The following is a 27,961-nucleotide window of genomic DNA, read 5'->3' as shown; positions in this document are numbered from 1 at the left end:
CAGTTGCACTAAATCTGAAAAATAAACTATATTATCCGATAAAATGTAAAGTTGTGCAAGCAGCCTTAAAATTAGCTCAAAAGCAACTACTTCTACTTCTGAGAATTAAAAGAAAACATTTTAAATTTCAAAATTACAATAGAAAGTGTTTTTAAAAAAAACCTGACTTCAATATTGTAGATTGTGACCCAGCAGTTTTTCAACCATGAAAAGTTAACCCAGCTAAAGAATTAAACAGCAAGCTCACCTCATAATTATGATATATATGATCAAACATTAGAAGCCAATTTACACATACAAGTTAGTTTTCTTATTGCAAACTCCAATCTTAAAATTATATTGCCCTTCTCCGAAATATATCTACATTTACAAGAAATTTAGAATTTATTTAAACAGATTGGCAAAAGGGATAAATTTCCTCAGAGCTTTTCTCCCCTGCAGTTTGGCATAAGTTAATATGAATTGGACACACCAAAATTTGCGCAAGTTATAGCGGCAGAGTAGAAAGGTTTCAAGATATATAGCCCATAGATGCAAATGACATCTTCAGGCTTCTAAAAAAAAACTACATGATGTGACTCAACACATGATGTGACAATCTCAACTGCTCAAATCAATAAGATTCCAAATGTCGCAAGTCAGTCAATTGTGTCAACAAAAAAAAATCAAAATAGATTAAAATGGATTGGATAACTGGCTTTGACCTGGACACTGGAAATGAAAAAAGTGCACCCAGCCCATTGATCTTGCAAAGCCTTTCTTACAATGGTGTGACTTGCTCCAAAATTGGGAGAACTACTCTGCAAACTAGGAGAAAATGAGGACTGAAGATGCTGGAGATCAGAGTCGAAACGTCTGGCACTGGAAAAGCACAGCAGGTCAGGCAGCATCCAAGAAGGAGGAGAGTCAATATTTCAGGCATAACCCTTAGTCAAGCAAGAGCCCGATAGTCATTCTCACCGAAATTATACATTATAACGAATGTCCCAGACCATCCTTGGATATGTCCTAACCAACTGACAGCACAGACTCAGTGGAAAGGGTAACATAGTATTACAGAGTCATGAGGGAGTTGACCTCGGAGTCCTCAACCATTAGGTTAAACATGGGCATGGTAACCTGTTAATTAACAAGTAATGTATCTGCTGAGGGAGGACATTAGTACTTCTCCACATTGAACATAAACTGGAAAAAGCAGTAGGACAAGGTCACACAAACCATCACAGAGCTCTATATCAGCACCACCATTGATCAAGCACTACCAGTCTGGGCTTAAAGCAGATAGGGAGAGAACCACCAAGAGGAGAAAAAAGCTATTAGGCATATTTTCACCAATTTACCTATCACAGATGCACCTGTCCGTTCAACGATCAGTGAATGAACCTTTTGAAGACAATGTCATACCATTTCCACATGCAGCACTCACTCATTGCATGGCATAACTACAATTCTAAATGTGGGCAGATTTTCAACAGGTACAGTATCTTATCTGGGAATCCATAAGACTTTGTAGGCCATGAGAAGCACAATTTTGTTCAACTGTAACCTCAAATTTGGCATATCCCTCTGATCAAATCTCAGGAGCCCAGCCACATCTAATAGAGACAGAAGTCACAACACCAGGACATAGCACAACAGGTTTATTTGAAATCACAATGTTCTACAGCACTGCTCCTATCATGCTACTTCTAACTTTGTCTATCCCAGTCCAACACCTCCACGTCACATCTAATATAAATTTGTTGCATAGTTTGAAACTGAAGTAAAAACAGCAAGGCCACCAAGCTCTTAGCTGAACTCAAAAAATGTGAGCTTTAGGAAAGCACAGTAATTTGATTCTTAAGTGCTGTATCCTTCTGCAGCTAACTACCCAGCATAATTTGTCAGATATCCAAAACTAGCCTTTGGGAAAAGTTACTCAAAATCCTCCAGTTATTAATTTGCAAGAACTGTACACTAAGTTAATACCTCAGAAGACACGAAAACAATAGTCCAGATTTTCCAAGATTGAAAATCACAATCATTGTCTTGCCAGGTATTTTCCCATGTTAAGAAATTCCTGTCAGGACTCCAGTAAAAACATAGAATTGTTTCTAAATCTGACAAATAACTTATAGGGTAGAATTACTAGGGAAAGGCAAACCATGACTGCATTTTCACAGCAGGTTAAAATCTTCTAGGAGAAAGTGAGGACTGCAGATGCTGGAGATCAGAGCTGAAAATGCACAGCAGGTCAGGCAGCATCCAAGGAGCAGGAGAATCAACGTTTCGGGCATGAGCCCTTCTTCAGGCTGCGCTTTTCCAGTAACACATTTTCAGCTCTGCATTTTCATATCAGTTGAGTTCCTAGGAATAGAGGGGATAAAAGAATTCTGAGGGAGGTGTGCAAAGATTGTAATCAGTTTAAAAGGACTTCAGGAATGAGCTTTTCCTGAGTAACCACACACATTATCAGAATCCATAGATTTAAATTGATACTTTGGGAGAGCTCGAGGTGTATAGGAATTACCATGCAGAATCTTAAAACTCTTGTTCAATTCTTTTAAAACCTATAATGATGGGGTTTTCAGAGAATCCCTATGTGCAACTCTTATCAACACTGGCATGACAACTGTCTGGCTGATGGAAAATCTTCATTAGCTTGCAACATGAACGTCTTACATTTTGCTTTTGACAGTCACTATAACTAGCTGCCCATGTCAATGATAATGATTGAATTGCCCTTATCATACTTATCGTCAACGTAAAAAGTGAGCTAAACAAACCTAAGAGAACAGAAAGTTTCAGTCAGTTGGTATCACAGTAACAATAAAATATCCAGCTTACCTGAAGAGAGAGTTGGCCCGATTTTGGTCCAATTGTAAGAACAAGAAATGCATGACAACTTGAAATGCTTCCATGTTTGGTTTGTCAAACATATCCCTGTTTGAAAATAACCAGAAGATTGTAAGAGTTTCTTTAGATATCTAAACGGCAAAAGAGGAGCAAAAGTGGACATTGGGCTGTTGGACAATGACACTGGAAAAGTAGTAATGAGGAACAAAGAAATGGTTGAGGAACTGAATAAGTATTTTGCTTCAGTCTTCACAGTGGAAGACATGAATAATATCCCAAAAATTCAAGAGTGTCGTATGGCAGGGGTGAATATGGTAATCATCACCAAGGAGAAGTTGTTAGGAAAACTGAAAGGTTTGAAGCTGGATATATCACCTGGACCAGATGGACTGTACCCCAGAGTTTTTAAGGAAATAGGTTAAGAAATAGCAGCGATCTTTCAGAAATCACTGCAGTTAACGAGAGTCCCAGAGGACTGGAAAATCACTAATGTAACCCCTGTTTAAGAAGGGAGCGAGGCAAAAGACAGAAAATTACAGGCCGATTAGCCTGACCTCAGTCATTGGGAAGACAATGGGAACTCACTGAGAAGGAAGATATTTCTGAATACTTGGAGGTGTATGGAATGATAGGGCAAAGTCAGCATGGTTTCATCAACAGGAGGTCATGATTGACAAGATCGGGGGGGGGAGAGACGGCGGGGGGGGGGGAGGAGAGACGGCGGGGGGGGGGGGGAGAGACGGCGGGGGGGGGGAGAGACGGCGGGGGGGGGGAGAGACGGCGGGGGGGGGGAGAGACGGCGGGGGGGGGGGAGAGACGGCGGGGGGGGGGGAGAGACGGCGGGGGGGGGGGAGAGACGGCGGGGGGGGGGGGGAGAGACGGCGGGGGGGGGGGGGAGAGACGGCGGGGGGGGGGGGAGAGACGGCGGGGGGGGGGGGAGAGAGACGGCGGGGGGGGGGGGAGAGACGGCGGGGGGGGGGGGCGGGGGGAGAGACGGCGGGGGGGGGGGGGGAGAGACGGCGGGGGGGGGGGGGAGAGACGGCGGGGGGGGGGGGAGAGACGGCGGGGGGGGGGGGAGAGACGGCGGGGGGGGGGGGAGAGACGGCGGGGGGGGGGGGGGAGAGACGGCGGGGGGGGGGGGGAGAGACGGCGGGGGGGGGGGGGGAGAGAGACGGCGGGGGGGGGGGGAGAGACGGCGGGGGGGGGGGGGGAGAGACGGCGGGGGGGGGGGGGGGGGAGAGAGACGGCGGGGGGGGGGGGGGAGAGACGGCGGGGGGGGGGAGAGACGGCGGGGGGGGGGGGAGAGACGGCGGGGGGGGGGGGGAGAGACGGCGGGGGGGGGGGGGGAGAGACGGCGGGGGGGGGGGGAGAGAGACGGCGGGGGGGGGGGGGGGAGAGAGACGGCGGGGGGGGGGGGAGAGACGGCGGGGGGGGGGGGAGAGACGGCGGGGGGGGGGGAGAGACGGCGGGGGGGGGGGAGAGACGGCGGGGGGGGGGGGGGGAGAGACGGCGGGGGGGGGGGAGAGACGGCGGGGGGGGGGGAGAGACGGCGGGGGGGGGGGAGAGACGGCGGGGGGGGGGGAGAGACGGCGGGGGGGGGGGAGAGACGCGGGGGGGGGGGAGAGAGACGGCGGGGGGAGGAGGAGGCGGGGGGAGGAGGAGGCGGGGGGAGGAGGAGGCGGGGGGAGGAGGAGGCGGGGGGGAGGAGGAGGCGGGGGGAGGAGGAGGCGGGGGGAGGAGGAGGCGGGGGAGGAGGAGGCGGGGGGGAGGAGGAGGCGGGGGGAGGAGGAGGCGGGGGGAGGAGGAGGCGGGGGGAGGAGGAGGCGGGGGGAGGAGGAGGCGGGGGGAGGAGGAGGCGGGGGGAGGAGGAGGCGGGGGGGAGGAGGAGGCGGGGGGGAGGAGGAGGCGGGGGGAGGAGGAGGCGGGGGGAGGAGGAGGCGGGGGGAGGAGGAGGCGGGGGGAGGAGGAGGCGGGGGGAGGAGGAGGCGGGGGGAGGAGGAGGCGGGGGGAGGAGGAGGCGGGGGGAGGAGGAGGCGGGGGGAGGAGGAGGCGGGGGGAGGAGGAGGCGGGGGGAGGAGGAGGCGGGGGGAGGAGGAGGCGGGGGGAGGAGGAGGCGGGGGGGAGGAGGAGGCGGGGGAGGAGGAGGGGGGGAGGAGGCGGGGGGAGGAGGAGGCGGGGGGGAGGAGGAGGCGGGGGAGGAGGAGGCGGGGGGGAGGAGGAGGCGGGGGGAGGAGGAGGCGGGGGGAGGAGGAGGCGGGGGGGAGGAGGAGGCGGGGGGGAGGAGGAGGCGGGGGGGAGGAGGAGGCGGGGGGGAGGAGGAGGCGGGGGGAGGAGGAGGAGGGGGAGGAGGAGGCGGGGGGGAGGAGGAGGCGGGGGGAGGAGGAGGCGGGGGGAGGAGGAGGCGGGGGGAGGGAGGAGGCGGGGGGGGGAGGGGAGGAGGCGGGGGGGGAGGGGGAGGCGGGGGAGGGGGAGGCGGGGGGGGAGGCGGGGGGGGGGAGGAGGCGGCGGGGGGGGAGGCGGCGGCGGGGGGGGGAGGCGGCGGCGGGGGGGGAGGAGGCGGCGGGGGGGGGGAGGAGGCGGCGGGGGGGGAGGAGGCGGCGGGGGGGGGAGGAGGCGGCGGGGGGGGAGGAGGCGGCGGGGGGGAGGAGGCGGCGGGGGGGGAGGAGGCGGCGGGGGGGGAGGAGGCGGCGGGGGGGGGAGGAGGCGGCGGGGGGGGGGAGGAGGCGGCGGGGGGGGGAGGAGGCGGCGGGGGGGGGGGAGGAGGCGGCGGGGGGGGGAGGAGGCGGCGGGGGGGGGAGGAGGCGGCGGGGGGGGGGGGAGGCGGCGGGGCGGGCGGGCGGGGGGAGGCGGGCGGAGACGGCGGGGTTAGTTGGGCGGGTAGGGGAGACGGTGGGGAGGCGGGGGTAGACGGGTGGGTGGTGGGGGGGATGTGTGCGGGCGGGCGGGGGGGATGTGTGCGGGCGGGGGGGGGGGAACGTGTGCGAGCGGGTGGGGGGGGAACGTGTGCGGGGAGGTGGGGGGGGAACGTGTGCGGGGAGGTGGGGGGGGAACGTGTGCGGGGAGGTGGGGGGGGAACGTGTGCGGGGAGGTGGGGGGGGGAACGTGTGCGGGGAGGTGGGGGGGGAACGTGTGCGGGGAGGTGGGGGGGGAACGTGTGCGGGGAGGTGGGGGGGGAACGTGTGCGGGGAGGTGGGGGGGGAACGTGTGCGGGGAGGTGGGGGGGGAACGTGTGCGGGGAGGTGGGGGGGGAACGTGTGCGGGGAGGTGGGGGGGGAACGTGTGCGGGGAGGTGGGGGGGGAACGTGTGCGGGGAGGTGGGGGGGGAACGTGTGCGGGGAGGTGGGGGGGGAACGTGTGCGGGGAGGTGGGGGGGGAACGTGTGCGGGGAGGTGGGGGGGGAACGTGTGCGGGGAGGTGGGGGGGGGAACGTGTGCGGGGAGGTGGGGGGGGAACGTGTGCGGGGAGGTGGGGGGGGAACGTGTGCGGGGAGGTGGGGGGGGAACGTGTGCGGGGAGGTGGGGGGGGAACGTGTGCGGGGAGGTGGGGGGGGAACGTGTGCGGGGAGGTGGGGGGGGAACGTGTGCGGGGAGGTGGGGGGGGAACGTGTGCGGGGAGGTGGGGGGGGAACGTGTGCGGGGAGGTGGGGGGGGAACGTGTGCGGGGAGGTGGGGGGGGGAACGTGTGCGGGGAGGTGGGGGGGGGAACGTGTGCGGGGAGGTGGGGGGGGGAACGTGTGCGGGGAGGTGGGGGGGGGGAACGTGTGCGGGGAGGTGGGGGGGGGAACGTGTGCGGGGAGGTGGGGGGGGGAACGTGTGCGGGGAGGTGGGGGGGGGAACGTGTGCGGGGAGGTGGGGGGGGGAACGTGTGCGGGGAGGTGGGGGGGGGAACGTGTGCGGGGAGGTGGGGGGGGAACGTGTGCGGGGAGGTGGGGGGGGAACGTGTGCGGGGAGGTGGGGGGGGAACGTGTGCGGGGAGGTGGGGGGGGAACGTGTGCGGGGAGGTGGGGGGGGAACGTGTGCGGGGAGGTGGGGGATGGGGATGTGTGCGGGCGGGTGGGGGATGGGGATGTGTGCGGGCGGGGGGGGGATGGGGATGTGTGCGGGCGGGGGGGGGATGGGGATGTGTGCGGGCGGGGGGGGGATGGGGATGTGTGCGGGCGGGGGGGGATGTGTGCGGGCGGGGGGGGATGTGTGCGGGCGGGGGGGGGGGATGTGTGCGGGCGGGGGGGGGGGATGTGTGCGGGCGGGGGGGGGGGATGTGTGCGGGCGGGGGGGGGGGATGTGTGCGGGCGGGGGGGGGGGATGTGTGCGGGCGGGGGGGGGGGATGTGTGCGGGCGGGGGGGGGGGGATGTGTGCGGGCGGGGGGGGGGGATGTGTGCGGGCGGGGGGGGGGGATGTGTGCGGGCGGGGGGGGGGGATGTGTGCGGGCGGGGGGGGGATGTGTGCGGGCGGGGGGGGGGGATGTGTGCGGGCGGGGGGGGGGGATGTGTGCGGGCGGGGGGGGGGATGTGTGCGGGCGGGTGGGGGGGGGGGATGTGTGCGGGGGGGGGATGCGTGCGGGCAGGTGGGTGGGGGGGATGCGTGCGGGCGGGTGGGGGGGGGATGTGTGCGGGCGGGTGGGGGGGGGATGTGTGCGGGCGGGGGGGGATCGTGTGCGAGCGGGTGGGGGGGAACGTGTGCGGGGAGGTGGGGGGGGATGTGTGCGGGCGGGTGGGGGGTGGGGATGTGTGCGGGCGGGTGGGGGGGGGGATGTGTGCGGGCGGGGGGGGGGATCGTGTGCGAGCGGGTGGGGGGGAACGTGTGCGGGGAGGTGGGGGGGGATGTGTGCGGGCGGGTGGGGGGTGGGGATGTGTGCGGGCGGGTGGGGGGGGGGATGTGTGCGGGCGGGTGGGGGGTGGGGATGTGTGCGGGCGGGTGGGGGGTGGGGGGATGTGTGCGGGCGGGTGGGGGGGGGGGGAGATGTGTGCGGGCGGGTGGGGGGGGGGGAGATGTGTGCGGGCTGGTGGGGGGGGGATGTGTGCGGGCGGGTGGGGGGTGGGGGGATGTGTGCGGGCGGGTGGGGGGGGGGATGTGTGCGGGCGGGTGGGGGGGGGATGTGTGCGGGCGGGTGGGGGGGGGATGTGTGCGGGCGGGTGGGGGGTGGGGGGATGTGTGCGGGCGGGTGGGGGGGGGATGTGTGCGGGCGGGTGGGGGGGGGGGGAGATGTGTGCGGGCGGGTGGGGGGGGGTGAGATGTGTGCGGGCGGGTGGGGGGAGGGGAGATGTGTGCGGGCGGGCGGGGGATGTGTGCGGGGGGTGGGGGTGATGTGTGGGGTGATGTGTGCGGGTGGGGGGGGGGGGATGTGTGCGGGCGGGTGGGGGGGGGGGATGTGTGCGGGCGGGTGGGGGGGTGATGTGTGGGTTGATGTGTGCGGGGTGATGTGTGCGGGTGGGTGGGGGGGGGATGTGTGCGGGCGGGTGGGGGGAGGTGGGGGTGATGTGTGGGGTGATGTGTGCGGGTGGGGGGGGGGGGATGTGTGCGGGCGGGTGGGGGGGGGGGATGTGTGCGGGCGGGTGGGGGGGGGATGTGTGCGGGCGGGTGGGGGGGGATGTGTGCGGGCGGGTGGGGGGGGGGATGTGTGCGGGCGGGTGGGGGGGGGGATGTGTGCGGGCGGGTGGGGGGGGGGGGGATGTGTGCGGGCGGGTGGGGGGAGGTGGGGGTGATGTGTGGGGTGATGTGTGCGGGTGGGGGGGGGGGTTAGGCGGTTGGAAGCTGGAATCGTTTCCGCCCACAGGCCTAGGCTGTGCCCCGGGGTCTCTCACCGGCTGAACACGACACGCTTTCCCCCGGCGCCGCGTGCCCCCGGGCGGCCCTCATCCCCGGACGGGCTGAAGCCCAGCGCCAACAACCCGCTCCACAGTCGCTCCTTCCGCCAGATACCGGGCCCTGAGGCGGCCATGGCTCCTCGGACCCGCTCTCCGGCCGTGACCCGGCTCTGTGTAACACTGCCCCTGTGTTTCTCTATCTCACTAACACACACTCTCCCTTATTCGCTCTGTTTAATATTCACACTTTCCCGCTTCCATCGTTTCAACCGTTTTCCGCCGACGGCGCACGAACACAAACCCTCTACCTTCCCACCCACCCCATACCATCCACCAATCACAACCCCGCTCCTACACCCGCTGAGCTAATCACCATTCATAGCTCAGCCAGTCATAACAACGACTCCGAAGCACTTCGCCAATCGCAACTAAGCCTTCTACCATTTAGCCAATCACAATCCCGTATCCACAACGGATATCCAATCAACACCATCCTCTTGTTTACCCGATCATAACACCCACTCTGGTCACTTGCCCAATCGTAACTAAACTCCGATATTTAGCCATTCACATCCTGGCTTCTCCTCCACTCAGCCAATCATTACCCAGTTCCGGCTCAGCCAATTACGAATCCGCCTCTATTCCCGTTTTGCATATCACGACCTATCTCGTGCTGAGCCAATCAGTACTCCCCTTCTGATCCACTTCGTCAATGATAACCCATTTGAAAATCACATAACATTAGGTTACAGTCCAACAGGTTGATTTGGATGCACTAGCTTTTGAGCGCTGCTCCTTCATCAGGTGGTTGATTCAACACCAGTACCTCCAAATTATAGCACAATATTCAAATCTGTCTCCTACACAGCCAATCCTAACATGGTCCACTTGCTCTTGGGTTTTCCTTCTCTCACCTGGATTTGAATTTTTAATTTTATTTATTAAATTCAAGTTCTACCTATTCTTACTGTCACCCGGTCCATCCCTGACTCTTCCCTTCCTCCACGCCTCTGTTTCCATTCTAGGGATAGGCTGGCCACTAATATCCATTACAAACCAACTTTTTCCTACCTTGACAAACATCCTCACACCCTACTTCCTTTATGTTCCATTCTCCCAGTTTCTCCAACTCCATCGAATCTGTTCTGATAATGTCACCTTCTTCAATGGTCCCTCAGAAATGTCCATTTCCTCAACTGAGGATTCTCCACTACCAAGGCTGACAGGGTTCTCAGATGTGTCTGACCCATCTCCCACATGTTAGCCCTTAGCCCCTCCTCTTCCCTCCCAAAAAAGCGATAGAGTTTCCCTAGTCCTCACCTACCATCCTCCACATCCAAAGGATCATTATCTGATATGTCCACCAGAATGGGAGGGGGATTGAAGTGGTCAGTCACAGGATAGTGGGGTTGTTTGGTGCGTATCCAAGGAATGTTCCCTGAAATGTTCGGCAAGTTGGCATCCTGTCTCCCCAATGTAGAGGAGACCACTTCAAAAGCAACAGACACAACAGATGAGGTGTCTGGATGTGCAGGAAAATCTCAATGTGGTCTCCCTTACACTGGGGAGATAGGAGGCCAATTCATAGAATCATAGAGATGTACAGCATAGAAACAGACCCTTTGGTCCAAGTCTCTCATGCTGACCAGTTATCCTAACCTAAGCTAGTCCCATTTGCAAGTCTATAGCCTCCTCCACCGCCAGATTCTATCCATCCGATACCTGGAGGAAGAATGCCTCATATTCTGCCTCAGGACCCTTCAACCACACAGAATCAACATGGACTTTTTTCACCAGAGCATGCAACCACCAGGCACATATTCCTCAGCCCTCCCTTCTCAGAACTCTACAGGGACCATTCCATCCAGGATATCCTGGTCCACTCCTTCTCCGTTGCTAACACCCACCCACCCCCAAACCCCAATAGTTCCAGATATAATCCCAGAAGGTGTAACACCCGCCTGGTTATATTATCCCTCCTCACTATCCAAAGCGCCAGACACGCTTTCCAGCTAAAGCATGCCCTTCAGGGAAGAAAACTGCCATCCTTACTTGGTCTGGAATACATGTGACTCCAGATCCACAGCAATGTGGTAATTAGGGATTGGCAATAAATGCTAGCCTATCCAGCAATGCCCTCATCCTGTGAATAAATTTTAAAAAGCAATTTACCTGAAATTTTCTGAATCTAGTTTACTGCACTTACTGCTCACAATGTGGTGTCACCAGGAGACAAAACTGGGTGACAGCTTTGGAGAAAGTCTACATTCTGGCCTTCCAAAACGTAACCGAGCTTCCAGTTGACTGCCACTTCAACACACCACCGCGTTCCTACCAACATTTCTCTTAGGTCTGCTGCAGTACTCCAATGAGGCTCTGCACAAGCTGGAAGAACAGCATCTCATGTCCACTTGGGGACCCTGCAGTCTTCAGGATTCAATATCGAGTTCAATAATTTTAAGGTCTGAACACGTCCTTCCATGTCCTTTATTTTCCACACTCCAGGTCCTATTGTGCCATGGGCTTCTTGCAGCACAACCAATCCATTTTGACATATTTATGGGCCACATTATCAGGTTTTTCTCTCTCTTTGGCATACCATCCTCCATACCTTTCACTCCCTAACCGTCATTCTCTCTCAAGCTCCATCTGTGCTATCTGCTCACTCCTCTTTCCTCACTCACCCCCTAAATTCAGAATGTATACCACCTTTTCCCAGCTATCAGTTCTGAAGAAAAGACACAAGACTTAAAACATTAACTCTATTTTCAGTCCACAGATGATGCCAGATCTGCTGATCTGTCTCTCGATATTTCTGCAGCATTTTCTGTTTTTGTTTCAGATTTGCAGCATCCTCAGATCTTTGTTTTATTTATTATAATCATAAACATCTCCACTCAGCACTGCTGCCAATCATAACCCTACATCCACTCACTGGCCAATTGCAGGTTTCACACAAGCCTGATTTCGGTAAAGAGAGACTACAAAATCTCAGTTGGTCTGATTGGCTAGCCAGTGGAAGAGGACAGGACTGATCTAGAATGTGGCAAGGGGACTTCAAAGTTTCAGTTTATGTCTCTGACCATCTCTGAAACTGTATCTAAATGGTTGTCAATGAAAATGGCTGCCAGTGAAACGTACAGTCTCCGCACCTGTCAGAGTGATTGCCTCTCATACTACCTCTGAAATTGAGTGTATCTGAGTGACTGTTACAGAAACTGATTGGCTGACTGACTGTCTCTGAAACTATGTGTATCAAAAGTGATTGTCTCTGAATCTCTGAGTGAATGTCTTTCAAAATAACTGTTACTGAAACTGACCGTTGCTGAGTGACTGTGTCTGAAACTGACTGTTGCTGAGTGACTGTGACTGAAACTGACTCAATGAAACTGCTGCTGAAAATGAATGCCTCTGAGTGACATTTAAAGTAAATGACTATACCTGAGTGACTGTCTCTGACACTGTCTGATGCTGATCATGTCTCACCAAACTTATTGACTTTTTTGAGGAGGTGACAAGAATGATTGATGATGGATGTTGTCTACATGGACTTTAGTAAAGCATTTGATAAAGTATTTCATGGCAGGCTGGTACAGAAGATAGTCTCATGGGATCTGGGGTGAGTCGGCTAGATGGTTACAAAACTAGCTTGGTCACAGAAGATAGAGAATAGCAGTGGATGAGAGCTTTTCGGAATAGAGAGCTGAAACTAGTGATATTTCATAGGAATCAGTGCTGGGACCTTTGTTGTTGTAATGTATATAAATGATCTGAAGGAAAATGTCAGTGATTTAATAAGTAAGTTTGTAGATGACAGCAAAATTGGCAGAGTTGCGGATACTATAGAGGATTGTCAAAGGATACAGTGGGATATAGATAGATTACAGATTTGGGCAGAGAAATGGCAGGTGGAGTTTAATCCAGATAAATGCGAAGTGATACATTTTGGAAGATCAAATTCAGGTGCGAATTGTACAATAAATGGCAGAACCTCTGCATTGACATACAGAGGGTACTGACTGTACAGGGCCACAGATCCGTGAAAATGGCAAAACATGTTGATAAGGTGGTCAAGAAGGCATATAGCATGCTTGCCTTCATTGGCCATAGAATCAAGTATAAAAGTTGGCAAGTTATGTTACAGCTGTACAAAATTTTAGTTAGGCCACATTTGGAATATTACATGCAATTCTGGTTGCCACACTACCAGAAGGATGTGGATGTTTTGGTGAGGGTGCAGAGAAGGTTTACCAGAATGTTGCCTGGTCTGGAAGGTTTTAGTTATGAGCAGAGGTTGCATAAACTCAAGATTGTTTTCACTGGAAAGAAAGAAGCTGAGGGGTGACTTGATAGAGGTCTAAAATTATAATCAGAGACTTTTTCCCAGGGTGGAAAGGTCAACTACAAGTGGACACAGATTCAAGATGAGAGGGAAAAGGTTAGGGCAGAATTGCAGGGAAACATTTTCACACAAAGGGTGGTAGGTGCCTGGAAGGCACTGCCAGTGAATGTTGTGGAAGCAGGTGCTTTAGCAATGTTTAAGGCATACCTTGATAGACACAGAAACAGAGGGATAGACAGGCAATAGGTAGTGAATCTAAGTAAGGATTTGGTATCAATGCAGGCCTGGTGGGCCAAATGGCCTGATCCTTTGCTGTATTCAACTTGTGTTGTACAAAATACAAAGTCTAATCCTAATTAATTTTTAGAAGAGGAAGGCATGTTGTAACTAACTTAATATCCACCTTGAAATTATTGCTTCAAGGTTTTTGCTGTAAATGATTATGGAGATTAAATAGCTGAATCATTTTGAAATGCTAAGGAATTATTCTTGCACAGCTTTTCTTCAAATAGGGATAGTTGGCACCTTTGGGGCAGAGAGCTTTGAAGATCAGTTGGCTTCAGTTTAGGAGAGCTGAGTGTTGTTGGTGATTATCTCTTGCTGCCTTGGCATTTATCTTGGTTTTTTACCAGTTGCCATAGTTATTGTCAGGGAAGCTTAGCTGTATAACGTGCAAAGAATGCTGACTGACTGCAGGCAAAGGTCAAATGTGGCCTCTGAATTCATCTCAAAATAAACATGTTTGTTCAATAAACAAAAGTTCCATCATGATGTCATTTGAATTATTAGTTAATAGTTCTACAGATTACAAATATAAGATCAAGAATGTTAGTTATTAAACCAATGAGGAAACAAAGAATTTTGCACTTAGGTTTTATGAACATTTAAAGTTTAGCTAAAGTACAAGGACATTTCTAAATTCAATCAACAAGACTTTAAAATAGAAGATGAGACATGCATATTTGTTCAAACCATTCCTCAGAAATTCTCCATTGATTGCTAGTTGAAGTTTAGCCCCTGCATAAAATAAACAGTCAAATGGACAAGCTAAAATAGTGAAATCAGGTTTATTGGTGTAACCAGTCACATATTTGAATACTCCAACCCTATGGTAAGTCCCATACATTTTACACCTTAGGTATGTGCTTGAGATTTCAAATACCGTAATGCAATTACCTGTCTTGACAGGTTGAAGTGGAGAAGAAAGAATGAGAGAGACACTTACATTAAGGGACTATTACATTACTGTTAAATATGGCAAGGAAGGTCAGAAAAATTCCAATGGCTCTACAGTGGAGGTGACTAATAGAGCTGGAATGATGTGAAACTGACTAATCTGACATAATAATGATGGCTGTGTTTGTGGACACCAGTGAATACGTGCCATACGCCACTTTAATTTGTGCGTGTGCATTTAAATGGTTTTGGGAAATGCAGCCTGGGATCTGGGAGGGGAGGGCAGGAATGGGGTTGAAACCAGGTTGGGGAGAAAAGGGGTCAGGGCATTTATCCCCATCATCACTCTTCCCATTCTCATTCCACGGATTTCCTGCCTCCCCCTGAAAACCCCCTCCCCCATTCCTCCTCCTGAATCCCTAAACCCTTCATACTGATGCTCTCCCTCCTCTCATCTCATGTCCTCATTGCTTCTGCTGAACCCAGTTTTAAAAGCATGCGGTGTGGTATTTGCATATGACTGCACACAAATTCTATGTGAGGCCATACTGTCTGGAATCATATGCATGATGTTTCTGGATTAGTGCATATGTAATTGCCTGAGGTTGCATATACCACTTGATGTTGGAATAAACTATAACCTGTGTTCCACGGAAGGGTCACTGGACCCAAAACGTTAACTCTGAGTTCTCTGCACAGATGTTACCAGATCTGCTGAGCTTTTCCAGTAATTTCTGTTTTTAGTTTCTAAGCATGTTCATTCCAGAGGAAGAGACCTATCCAGAATTACTCAATTAAGACATTTCCAAGAACTTGGGATACTCTGAGTTGTACAAGCAAAGATTATGCAACCTTTTGGCAGCCATTTTAAATAAAAGACAGTCCAATAAACCTCTCATAGCATGCGCTCCATGTTTTATTATGCTTAAATAGATGATATGCTATGATCTGATTGAATTATAGAGCTGGCTTAAATGGCCTAGTGGAGTTTTCCTCATCCTCTTTCTTATGCTTTCAGTGGGCATGACTGTATAGATAACTGTACAGTATGTGTGGGTCGTATATTAAAAATTGAACAAACAAAAATTGAACAAAGTTTCAATGTGAAACTTTACTGTCATTTTACTTCAGAATTTGGAATTCTGGCACTTCTTTTGTGTTACTTGACAGGATACAGCAATCACCCAACAAGAGTGACATGTATTGTTCATCCGAGATGCCCTTGAGAAGCTAGTGGACAGCTACCTTCATGAACTGCTGGTCTGGATTGTAAATATATGGTTAGGTAAAGTAATCACACTTTTCTCCCAGTAACAGAAGAAATAATGTTTATAAATCATGTACTGTATGGTGAGAGGAATTTATTGCTGGTAGTATTCACGTTTGTCTCCTGCCTCTCTCCTTACAAATGGTAGAGATGGTGGATTTGGAAGGTACTGGCTAAGGAGCTTTGTATTGGCAACAGAATTGGAAAACTTCTTCAATTCTTCTCCCACCTTCACACAGTCCAGTTTTGTCACTTCCCTACCTTGAAAGCGCTCTCTCTCTCTCTCTCTCTTTGGGGATGGGCTGTCCAGTAATCTTCATTATAAGCCCACGGATACTCATAGTTACCTTCTGGCCTTTATTTCAAAGGGAATAGAGTATTAAAATAATGAGGTCTTGTTGAAATAATGCAAAGCACTAATCAGTCCACACCCAGAACATAGTGAAGTTTTGATCTTCTCATGTAAAGAAAGACATTAGAGTAGGTTAATTGGGCCAATCCTGGGTACATAGGGATTTTCTTATTAGGTGAGGTTGAACAGGTCAAGCTTGTACTTGAAGTTTAGAATTGAAAGGTGACTTTAGAGGGCTTGGCAAGGTAGATGCAGAAAGGTTTTCTTCCCCCTTGTGGAAAAGTGTAGGACTAGAGGGCATAATCTCAAAGGGGTTGCCTAGTTATGTTGGAGGAACAATTTCTTCTCTCAGAGGGTGGTGAATCTATGGAATTCCTAACCAGACAGGGCTGTTAAGACTGGTTATATATATCCAAGGCTGAAAACAGACAGATTTTTAATCAGTAAGGGCATCAAGGTTATGGGGATAAGACTAGAAAATGGAATTGAGGATTACCAGATCAGCCATGATCTCATTGAATGGTAAAACAGATTCAATGTGCTGAATGGCCTACATTTGCTGCTAAATCTTATGGACCGCACTTGCTCACACCCAGTTTCCTGTGAGGACTCCATTCTCTCAGTTTCTACTTTGCATCTGTTTCTGATTTTGCAACTTCCCACAATAGCACCTCAGATATGTCTTCCTTTCTTTTCAACCAGATGTTCCCCAACCCACTGTATCCCAAAACAAGTATGCAGCTCATCTCCATAAGCATCTTTTGCAATCTGAATTTACTGTTCATTCATCAAGTTTGCCTTGGTTCACAACACTGACTAGTATTTTCCTTTTCTTCATTCTTACTCATAAGACCTTTGTAATTCAGTTTTTCATTTGGATGGATCTCAATTGTGGTTTGGGCATGAAACTTTTCAGAAAATAATAATCATCCATAATTTCTGTGATCCTATCTATGTCACCATCTAGCATGGCAACATCCCAACCCATGTTATCAAAGCACGTTTGGAATAATATGGTTGTTCAAATTTTGCAAACTTTAGCCAGTTTCCTGACGTTTATAGTGATACTTAGAGAAGAAGTACATGTTATTTGATTTGACCAGGGCTTACAAGTTAGATCATAATCAATCAGTCTTGTAAAAATTGAAAATAACAACAGATTCAGAATCTTGACCTTAGCAATTGCTATCAGCATATCTTGTGTTATTGGGAAGTATGACAGGCTTGTGATCAGGCATTTTAATGCACCCAAAATGAAATTCCAAACAGACAACAAATTGAATTTGACTCAGCTAGTATTATATAAACTCCTTCAGCAACTCTATTTAGTGGTTAAACATCACAGTGAGTGCGAGAGAGCAAGAGATCAGACTGATCAACAGCAACTGCTTTAAGATTTTAACAGCGTAGATCCATCTTCATCCATGAATCTGAAACATTAAAGTTTATTGTAGTAAAACCTCAAGGAAAAGCCAACTGACAGCTAAAGGATTAAACAGTGGAAACCATGGTTGCTCAAGGATTTATTAAGTACATATGAAATGAAACAAATTTTAAAAGAAAGCACCAAAAGAAAGTGAAAAGCCACTCCTCAGATCTGGATTTGTATTTTATCCCTTTCCCAAAAGACAAGAAAAGGAAACTTCCATGGAGAGAAGGTGGTTAAACAGAAATAGATGCTACAACAAACAAAGGATGATCAAGCATCATGACAAGTGTGCACCTGCTCAGACGGTATCCCTTCCATGGTCTCAGTCTCCCCTTCTTGTTGGGACGCAGTCAGTTGCGGGTAAAAGGGACCCACCAGCCAATTCAGAGGTGTGTTATTCACCAAATAATCCATCACTCCATCCAGTGAGTCCTTCATCTTTGTGAGTTGATCCTTGCTTGTGGAGAGGATCTGGCTAGAAAGTTCTCTGAAGGATGTTTTAGACTTGAATGTGGAATACATCTCCCTTGCCAGAAGATTTATGTACTGGACCTGTTCGTGAACATTCTGTGGTAAATCCCGAACACTGCTCACTAGCACAACACAGGTTGTCTGCAATTGTTGGCTCAGATTCCGAGCAATGGCCAGTGTACGTGATTCAACTTGCTATATATAATTAAAAAAAGATACATTTGAACAGCCCAGAGTTTTCGCGTGGAATTCAGTATTCTGCACACATTCTTCATCTCTTTACCACACATCCCTCCTTCTCCACTTCCTAGATATAAATGGCCTTGCAAGGAGATCCAGAGTCATGACAATAATTCCCAGTCAAAAGAACATCTGGCTCAAAAGGGCATTTATCTACTTACTGCACAGTACAGACTTAGGAGAAGGCCAGATAATGGTATATAAAATTAAAGAGGTGGACAGTGTCTGTTGTGATAGTTTAATCAAATTCAACAGATGTGTAGAACAGGTGACAAGTTTAAACTGTGCAAGAACAGGGAGAGTCTGGATGGGGGTGATTATTTTTTCAAAGAGAGCCTCCAGAATTTGTCACCAGCTGATGTGTAATTGATGCAGATTCATCTTTCAATATCACAATTACATGAAAGACAAGTGTCTGAGAACTTTTAATCCAAGCAATCTCCTCGACCAGTATCCATCTCCCCAGAGCATTAGAGAGAAAATTTCCTCAAACATTTTTCTCCTTATGGTGCTCAATTTTGAGCTATTTCCAGTTGACATGACTGCTGGAGGTAACTACATGCGTCCGGCCACATTCCTCCCATCAGGAATGAGAAAGACTTAATAAATTGGCTGCCTTTTCCTTCTTGATCTTGTATATTTCAGTTCTTTTAATAAAAAAAAAAGCTGTGGTGTCCTACAAAAGCCAGGCAATGAAGAATGAAATTTGAAGGATAAAATGATTGCAAGTTTTACTGGATACACAAACACAGGCAAAAAAAAAAAAAATGCCAGAAGCCAAAGCTGTTGTAGTTCTTGGTGAAGGCATCAAAAACAAGGGGACATAGATTTAAGGTAAGGAGCAGGAGGTTTAGAGGGGACATGAGGAAATATCTTTTCATCCAGAGGATGGTCGGAACCTGGAATCTACTGCCAATAAAAGGGTGGTAGAGGCACAAACCCTCATAACATTTAAGAAACATGTTGATATGCACTTGTGACGCCAAGGTATACTAGGCTATGCACCAAGTGTGAGAATATGGTATAGAATCATTAGGTACTTGTTTTTGACTGGTGCAAACTTGGTGGGCCCAAGAACCTTTTTCTGTACTGTAAACCTCTGACTCTATGGGCCAATAACTTACAAGAGATTGTCACAATGCACACTCACCTCTGCAGCAGAAGATTCATTGTCTTCATATTCCAAATTAGACTTCCTCCATTCTATCCATGTCTGGTATAGCCTATCCTGGGCATCATGGATTTTTTTATTTGCTGTACCCATATTTTCCCTGGCATACTCTATCTAGAACATGAAGGACAGTTTAGCATTGAAAAAAAAATGAAGGCATATTGTATCTGAAATTAGGTACAGGATTAAAATCTGGATATACTGATGCACCCAACCTACTTAGTAATGTTTTGTGCAAAAATTTGACCTAGGAAATAACAATTAAGATTCATTTCACATTGTGACTCAACTTTTCTCTTCATGTCAATTCATTTTAGATTCACTGACTACAAACCTATGTAAATTACCAGCAAGTTAATATTGCCTCTGAAGTTGAGAGAGTTTTGATCAGAAAATACATTGTTAGGTAAAGATTAAAACTACTTACTGAAATGTTCAGTTTTTGCAAGCAAATCCTTTTGCATTGGAAATGCTGAAATTCAGTTGGCTTAAAAAACTTGGAGAAAGTAAATTGGCCTGTCTTACTAACCAACACATTGACTTGTATACTCACTAGATCAATAGTATGGTGCAGTTGAGAAATGGCCTCTTGACCACGTTGCTTAGCATTGTGAACTTTGACCATGGCCTGCTGATATGTTCGCTGTCGTACTTTGGTCGAAAGTGATCCCAGCCTCTCAAAATAACTCCGTTTCAGAGGATCAATTTCAAATTCATCAGTTCCCTTGTTCTCTTCTTCTTTAGCTGCAAAGCACAAAATTTGGTCTACTATTAGAACCCAATTTAACACGAAACTGGCAACTGCAGTATCAAAACTATGAGCAAATTGTGCCATGGCTTCAGTGAGAACATAAGAAGCTTTGTCCATACTCAAAACCATACTATTATTGCTAGGAAGAGACTGGCCAAGGAAAAGTAACAGTTTGCCTATCCACACTGATTACACAATTAATTTATTTCCATTAAATACTCATGATAGTGTCCCAAAATTGTAGTGTGGCTATCTTGTTCATTTGCAATGATGGCAAGCATGTATTCAGAAGAAAAAGATGCCTAATCTTTGCAACTCACATTTTAAACACATCTCAGCAAAATATATTGGAAAGTTCACTAAAACCATTGTTTTGTTAGCAAAAAAAACTTGTTATTTTAACATCTTGGTTTGAGCCTATATTTATGGCACTGATGAAGCACTGCTGGTTGCTAAAACCAGCAGAATTTCCAGCATCTTCAGAGAGAACAGCAGTGACATTAAAATTTGTTTCAGAAGTCAAGGAGATGCTGAGGCACTCCACTTTCATGACCAGGTTTCTCTCTGCCTCTTCCACAATTTAAAAGGTTGTGCAGGATTTACAGGAGCCTCATGCATCAAAATCCTACACACAGACCAGCTGCAAAAGGATGCTAAATTCCTTAGATACCAATAATGTTAAGAACGTAGGAAAGGCATGAAATTTATGCTTTCTAGATGCAATGCCACAGTTAAATAATACTTATTACATAAAAATGTTTCTAAATAGAATGGAATGATTTGCTTCACTGCATAATATTAATCACATCAATGCTGTATCCAATTAGTCACAACTATTTTAACTTTAAAAAATGTTCTCACTATTATGTAAAAGTATCAACATTCCAGTCTTACATTACTCCTGGTCAACTATTAGGTACCAAAGATACCAATCCAGATTAGACATGGAATGTTAATGTTACTTCGGACAGAGAAACCCCAGTGTTCCTCAACTTCAATTGTCAATTGAGTTAACAAGCAACTTCCTGGTAAGAATAACCAGTAGGATTAGTAGAGAAAGTGAAGGAAAATATGGAAATTATGCAGAAGATTTTATTGGGAGCATTCATATTGCTTCTCACCTTGCTCATCATCAGTCAGAGGGAGATAGTGATCCACAAGTAATTCAGAAGTGATCAATGCTGAATTTACTCCACTGCTCAATGCTTTACCCATACGTGATTCAAGTACTTGGTTCATGCTGCCATTCACTACAGCTTTGGTCATTTCAAAACTCTCATGGACAGTGTCTTTTGTCTTGTCCACTACCCCAGTAATTTTACTTGCTACAGTCTCCCTGGTACCAGTAACAGTATGTGTTACAATTTCCTTTGCCTTAGCAACAACCTGTTGAAAAAAAACAGCCAGAGGTCACAAGCCTTGCACTACCAAAATTTCAACAGTTTCAAGTATTAGATCCTGGAATACAATAAATGAGTAAACCATGAAGCTGCTTAAGCTTGTTTGATCAATTAATAGAAATCACATCCGATTGCTGATTTTAACTTCACCTTCTCACCTGCTCTCCATGTCTCAGTATCTTGGCACCCCACCTTTTGGAATTTCAGCCTTAAATATGCTATAAAAAGAGATTTTTCAACTTCCCACAACCTCCACCTGCTTACAGGGTCACAACAATTTTAGAGAAATAAAAACAACTCTTGGTCATCATAGGAGCAAGTCTCAAGACATGTAGTTAAAAAAAGGTACAAAGCAGGACACTTACAAGCATCTTAATACTTGCTTCATATCTGTCTCAAAATATCAAATTAGCAACTTATCTGCATAATCCTGCCAATGCACCTGGCCACCTTTCAGCATCTGCAGGTTGATCTGAATTACAAACACATCTAAGTTTAGAGTCATAGAGAAATACAGCACGGAAACAAGTCCTTCAGTCCAACTCGTCCAAGCCGCTCAGATATCCTGACCTAATCTAGTCCCGTTTGCCAGCACTAGCTGATATCCCTCCAAACCCTTCCTATTCAAATACGCATCCAGATGCCTTTTCAAAACCTTTTAATTGTACCAGCCTCCACCACTTTCTCTGGCAGCTCATTCCACACATGCACTACCCTCTGTGTGAAAAAGTTGCCCCTTAGGGCCCTTTTACATCTTTCCCCTATCACCCTGAACCTATGCCGTCTAGTGCTGGAGTCCCCCACCCACCAGGAAAAGACCTTGTCTGTTTATCCTATCCATTGCCCCTCATGATTTTACAAACCTCGATAATGTAACCCCTTAGCCTCCGACGCTCCAGGGAAAACATCCCCAGCCTATTCAGCCTGTCCCTATTAGTTCAAATCCTCCAACCCTGGCAACATGCTTGTAAATCTTTCCAACAGGAAGACCAGAACTGCATGCAATATTCCAAAAGCGGCCTAACCAATATCCTGTACAGCCACAACATGACCTTCCAAGTCCTATTCCCAATGCTCTGACCAATAAAGGAAAGCATACCAAATGCCACCTTCATTATGCTATCTACCTGCGACTCTACTTTGAAGGAGCTATGAATCTGCACTCCAAGGTCTCTTTGTTCAGCAACACTCCCAAGAACCTTACTATTAAGTGTATAAGTCCTGCCCAGATTTGCTTTTCCAAAATGCAGCTCCTCACATTTATCTAACTTTAACTCCATCTGCCACTCCTCAGCCCATCTGATCAAGATCTATTCCTTTTATAGTCCTGAAAATACCAACCTACTGTCCGTTAATGTACCATGCTCACCTAAAGATTTGAAAGTTCTGGTAAGTAAATGCACAATTGAACTGTTGGAGATTAGCTTTGCACCTCCATAGACCTTGCAATTTTGTGAAGGATGAGCACTCCATACCAGGACCCATGCACTCCATCACCTTTCTCCACAGGCAGATTGGTAAAGCTTTCTCATAAATCAAGAAAGCAAAAATAGGCATTGCTGAAGCCTTTTATTGTGCACGCATCTGAACAGACAAAAGAATGCCAAATTTCAAAGGAGCAACAAATCATATTGTGTAATGAAAGAGTGCTGACTGCTCGGTGAGGTGGTAATGATTGAGTTATTGGCATGGAGAATACAGTCAGTCAGTCAGTGCCAAATAATCAGCATAGCTTTCTCTCGCCATATAAACTTTCACTAAATTTCACTCGGCATTGGCATGTCACTCCTTCTTTTCAGCAATTCTTAAGCAGAGCAACAAGTCTCTAGTATCATCCTGCTCCATGTGTAATCAGTGAAAAATTGGGCAAGAATGAAGCTGTCTCAGGTATTAACATCAAGTAACTAAGCATTGATTTTATATAAAATAATACTGTGGATGCAGGAAATCTAAAAGAGAAAGGCGATCTGGAGAAATTCAGCAGGTGTGGTAGTATTGTACGTCTGTGGAGACAGAAACAAAAGTTAATGTTTTGAGTTTGGTATGAAGTCATACCATTAACTCAGTTTCTCTCCCCACAGCTGCTGCCAGACCTGCTGAGTTTCTTCAACATTCTGTGCTCGTTTGATTTTGTACAAGCCAGTTTGATTGCATAGGTCTGGTAAATTTATAATAAAGTCAGTACCTGGTCAGTCGGTTGGTGGAGAAAAGGTAACTTCTTTTCGATTCTGTCTAGCCCTTTGCAGGCATAACCATTTGCAAATGCAACTAAAACATAAAAAGAGTGTATACAAGATAATGTTTAAAGCATAACATGCAGAGTTGTCAATTCAAGGAATGTTAAACACTATATTGATATCAATCAGCCAAGGTAATGCAGCTACTCTTGGAATGTGTACTTATATGAAAACAAAGGAATTACTAATCAAAGCAAGGACTCTTTACTGGGCAGCACCAGGAACCTGTGTTAGATTCCAGCCTTGGGCAACCACCTGCACAGAATTTGCAGGTTAGCTCTGTGTCTGTATGAATTTTCTCTGGTATTCCAGTTTTCTCCCACAGTCCAAAAGACTGGCAGTTAGGTGGATTGGCCATGCTAAAAATTCCCCCATAATCTGCAGGTCAGTTGCGTTAGTCATGGATTAAAAAAAACCATGCAGAGATACAAAGATAGTGGGACGCTGGTTAGAGGGTCAGTGCTGATTCAATGGGCTGAATGACCTCTTTCCGCACTGTTGCAATTCTAAATCACTTTTTTAAAAAAAAATCAGCATCCTCTATAGAAGCTATTTTTCTGTACTTTAAGCCTAGTTTCATGCAAAGGATTATCAAAAGCAAAAAATGTTTTGTCTACAGCTCTTAGAAACCAAAACCTTAAATCTGCAGTTTTTAAAAGATTACATTTAAGTCTGGAGAATAAATGGTAACTCTTCAAGAAGTTGGTGGCTTGCCTTGTGCCAGAGTTGAATACTTATACTGCATTCAACAAGCAATTTTCTCAGGAATTTATTATATAAATAGAACAGACTGTCTGCACTAGGTGAAAGGTAAAACAACTGCAATTCAGCAACGCCACTTCACAACTAGGTAAAAGGTCAGGAGTTGAAAATGTCTTTCAGAAGATATTTGTTTCAGTACTGAAACTGATTTGCTGAACACTGGCATGAGTCACAAAATGACAACTGATGTCCAATATAAACATTTATTGAATAGTACAATCTGACCACACCCTTGGTAATGCTCAATTACAGCAGTCATAGCTTGCTTATGTCTTGCTTATACAGTAATAGTTTCATTATTAGATCAGGATCTGTTAAATATACAATTCTAGTGAGCATCATAGAAGTTACTTCTGTTTGATTCATTTTTAGTATGTTTATAATAGAATTCAAGGAACAAAATCAAGACCAACTCTGCAAAAGAGAACATTCTTACTTTGTGGTTCCAGTTTATGAAGTATTGGTGTAGCACTGGTGATGGCTACGGATGAAATGACAGTCACACTTTTCTCTGCAACTTCACACAAAGACTTCAGATAGGGGTGATTCTCCTTTGTGCTGTTGTATACAGATGTCATCTTATCATAGGCAGTGCTGAGGAATGGCAAGTTAGCCACGCGAACAACCACATTCTAATAGGATTTTTTAAAAATCCAGAGTGAAAAATATGTTATTTGTGCACAAATAAATTTCATTTGAGACACTGTATGTACATTCCAGTTCAGTTTCTGTCACTTGAGAGGAAGTGAGATCTGCCAGAGTTCTGTTAGTAGCGTGGAAAATATTGCAACAACAAAAAAAAGCATATTCTTCCCCCAGATATTCAGATCACCTACAGCCAAACCCAAATCCTCACTGAGGAGAAGTTCAAAGCACATTCTACTGTTAACCTGGGAAAAGTCAGCAAACAGGGATCAATCCTGATTGAGACGTTACTAGAATTTACTGACCAATTAAGGGCTGTTAGTGAAAACCAACATATTTTATCAGCAGGTTCAATTATAGTTAGCCAGCATTCGTGAATACGGAATTGTCAATGTTATATTTGCATTTCATTCCAACCCATAACAGAAAGAAAAGTGTACCTGTGGCACTTCCACTGCTGAGGCCATGGCTTCCGCTCTACATTAAAAAAAAAGTGAAATCGAGTTTCAGAACAAAAGAGCGTCAAGCTATATTGGCCATTCCCTTCACCCTGGTTCGGTGTTCACAATTCAATTAGAATCGGAGCTTGAACAGGACACAGAGAGTAACGGTGTCTGATGTGGTCTAACAACAGAAAGCAGCCAGCATTTATCCGGAACTAACACGCACTTCACTCACCGATTAAACCTCTCTCTCTCTCTCTCTGCTCCGATTGCACTGATTATCGGACTCTCGCGGATCCTCCGCCGCACTTGGCGCTGGCTGCAATGACTCTGCTCCCGGAAAACCTGCCCATTGACGTCAGCCAGTGCAAACCCCAGTCATCAGCACCTCAATCAGGAACACCCTCTGCAAGGTTTTTGTCACTGTTTTCCACTGCCTATCTCACCCCTTGTCGCTGTTTCAAGTGTGGCATATTTCCCAGATTGAAATTATCTTCTCACAGCTCCAATAAAGTGTGCAAGGGCTGGGGGTGAGGGTGGTGAATCGATGTGATTGACTGTGGAACAACGAGACAAAGCCAGCACCGCCCTTTGCTCTCACAACCTTGTCTGGGAGTTGACTTGCTACTCTATAGGTGTTGTTATGAGCAGGTGGCGCAGTGTTTAGCGCTACTGCCTCATGGTACTAGGTTCCTGAGTACAATTCTGCCCAATGGGGTCATGGCTTGTGTGGAGTTTGCACGTTCTCCAAGGGCAGTGCTTGTCACTGGCCACCCGGGTGTTTTCCTATCTTCCTGGTGGTGGAAATTGAATAAAGATTGGTGCACTTTGTGTCTTTCACTGTGTCTCACACCTGCACACACACACCATGGGTGCTGGGGATAAAATAAGCACTACCGCACTTAGGTGGTAGTGTGGGGGTTAAAAGAGAAAAAAATAAAAAAAAAAATTTGCACGTTCTCCCTCCATTTGCAAGGGTCCCCTCCTGGTGTTCTGTTTTCCTCCTACAATCCAAATATGTGCAGGTTAGGTGGATTGGCCATGCTAAATTGCCCATTGTGTCCAAGGATGTGTCGGAGTAGCCATGGGGGGATTATAGGGATAGGTTAGGCGGTGGGTCTGTGTGGGATGTTCTTCAGAGGGGTCAATGTGGACTCGAGCCATATGGATTGCTTCCACACTATACGGATTCTGTGAGGAACAGCTGGTCGTACCTATATTTCCACCCCCCCCCCCCCCCCCCACACACACACACACACACACACACACACAGCAATAGGTAAGCAACCTCCATTGGTATGTACATCACCAATCCTGATGAGTGAAGAATAAATTCTGGGAGGAACTCCAAACCTTGACTACTACAGTACTAAACTCAGACAAGCTAATCATTCTTGGTGACTTCAATGGATTAGTTGAAGCATGGGGAGAGGTCTTCAGAAACCAACTGGAACAGCCTTTCATTGAAGACGTGTGTTTAGCATAAGTTCTTAATCATCAGTAGATTGTTTCAGCCCTCCAGTTGTGCCTTTTGCACCTCACTACCTCCTCATTTTATGCATTTGCAATTAATTGATTGTTTAATCATCAGACAGAGGACCGGAAAAGGTGTGTGAGCTACAAAGGCCATGTGAGATTTTTAAAAATTCATTTGTGGAGCTTGGGCGTCACTGGCTGACCAGCATTGATAGCCCATCCCTATATGACCTTCGGAAGGTGGTGGTAAGCTGCCTTCTTGAATTGCTGCAGTCCCCTTGTGGGTTGACCTACAATGCTGGTAGGGAGGGAATTCCAAGATTTTGACTCAACAACTGTGAAAGGAACACTGGTATATTTCCAAGTCAGGGTGGTGAGTGGCTTGGAGGGGAACTTGCAGCTGGTGGTGTTCTCATGTAACTGCTGCTCTTGTCCTTCTAGGTCAAAGTGGTCATGTGTCTGGAAGGTGCTGTCTAAGAATCTTCGGTGAATTTCTGCAGTGCATTGTGTGGATAGTATGCACTGCTGTTGCTGAGTGCCAGTGGTGGAGGGATTGAATATTTGTAGATGTGGTGCTAATCAAACGGGTTGCTTTGTCGTGGATGTTGTCAAATTTTTTATGTGTTGAGATGCTGATGGTTGCATTGACCAATCTCTTTTCATTTCAAAGCTGACCATCAAGATCTCTTAAACTATGGCATGAAAATTCAGAAGCATTTCAACATGTCAAACTTCAAACCGGCAGTCATGAAGGAAACTTACTAAGCGAAACTTGAGATTAGCTGCTACAGTAAGAATAGATGCTCACCGTAATGAAGATTTATTATACTTCTGTGACAATGTAAACTTCAGAATTTTATTAACTGTTCATGGGTTAGAAAAATCAACTGTTATACATGGATTGAAAGATTCAACAATAATTCTTTTTAGAGAAGGGCTTGTTGAGATGAAAAGAAAAATGTGAAACTGTTATGAAAGGAGTTGCAACAACATGTGAATTAACCCTCCCTAGAAAGAAGGAGTTACAGAAACAACATAAACATGCTGGTTCCTGGAAGAAAGGAAGTAACATTTATTTGGTAATCTGCTTTTTGTGACAATTGGGCAGTTAAGATCTGCCGGCAGAGACAGTGTTCTGAAGTAAAGGGGTTAATTGCTGG

The 27,961-nt window shown here is 48.0% G+C and overlaps 2 protein-coding genes across 2 annotated transcripts in view; both read right to left on the bottom strand.

The window, feature by feature from the left end:
* Window positions 1-8,890, bottom strand: part of haus6 (HAUS augmin-like complex, subunit 6) — a 60,374-nt gene extending 51,484 nt beyond the window's left edge. The window contains exons 1-2 of the mRNA XM_043717754.2: window positions 8,637-8,890; window positions 2,827-2,922 (exon numbers count right to left, since the gene is read on the bottom strand). Of these exons, the coding sequence (XP_043573689.1) occupies window positions 2,827-2,922; window positions 8,637-8,773 (233 nt within the window). The 5' untranslated portion in view covers window positions 8,774-8,890. The remainder of the gene's footprint in view (window positions 1-2,826; window positions 2,923-8,636) is intronic.
* Window positions 8,891-17,286: 8,396 nt separating this feature from the next.
* LOC122563695 (perilipin-2-like) lies at window positions 17,287-25,626 on the bottom strand. Its single transcript, XM_043717790.2, has 8 exons — window positions 25,561-25,626; window positions 25,323-25,359; window positions 24,674-24,869; window positions 23,424-23,506; window positions 20,960-21,224; window positions 19,641-19,831; window positions 19,067-19,201; window positions 17,287-17,871 (listed from the first exon to the last, which is right to left on the bottom strand). The coding sequence occupies exons 2-8, from the start codon at window positions 25,347-25,349 to the stop codon at window positions 17,476-17,478; spliced, it is 1,293 nt and encodes a 430-aa protein (XP_043573725.2). The 5' UTR covers window positions 25,350-25,359; window positions 25,561-25,626; the 3' UTR covers window positions 17,287-17,475.
* Between the last annotated feature and the right edge of the window lie 2,335 nt (window positions 25,627-27,961).

Source organism: Chiloscyllium plagiosum, unplaced genomic scaffold (genome assembly GCF_037043375.1).
Source record: "Chiloscyllium plagiosum isolate Xiang-an unplaced genomic scaffold, Cpla_swu_hap1 HiC_scaffold_2, whole genome shotgun sequence".
Classification (NCBI taxonomy): Eukaryota; Metazoa; Chordata; class Chondrichthyes; order Orectolobiformes; family Hemiscylliidae; genus Chiloscyllium; species Chiloscyllium plagiosum.
This window is presented reverse-complemented; position numbering and strand designations above follow the sequence as displayed.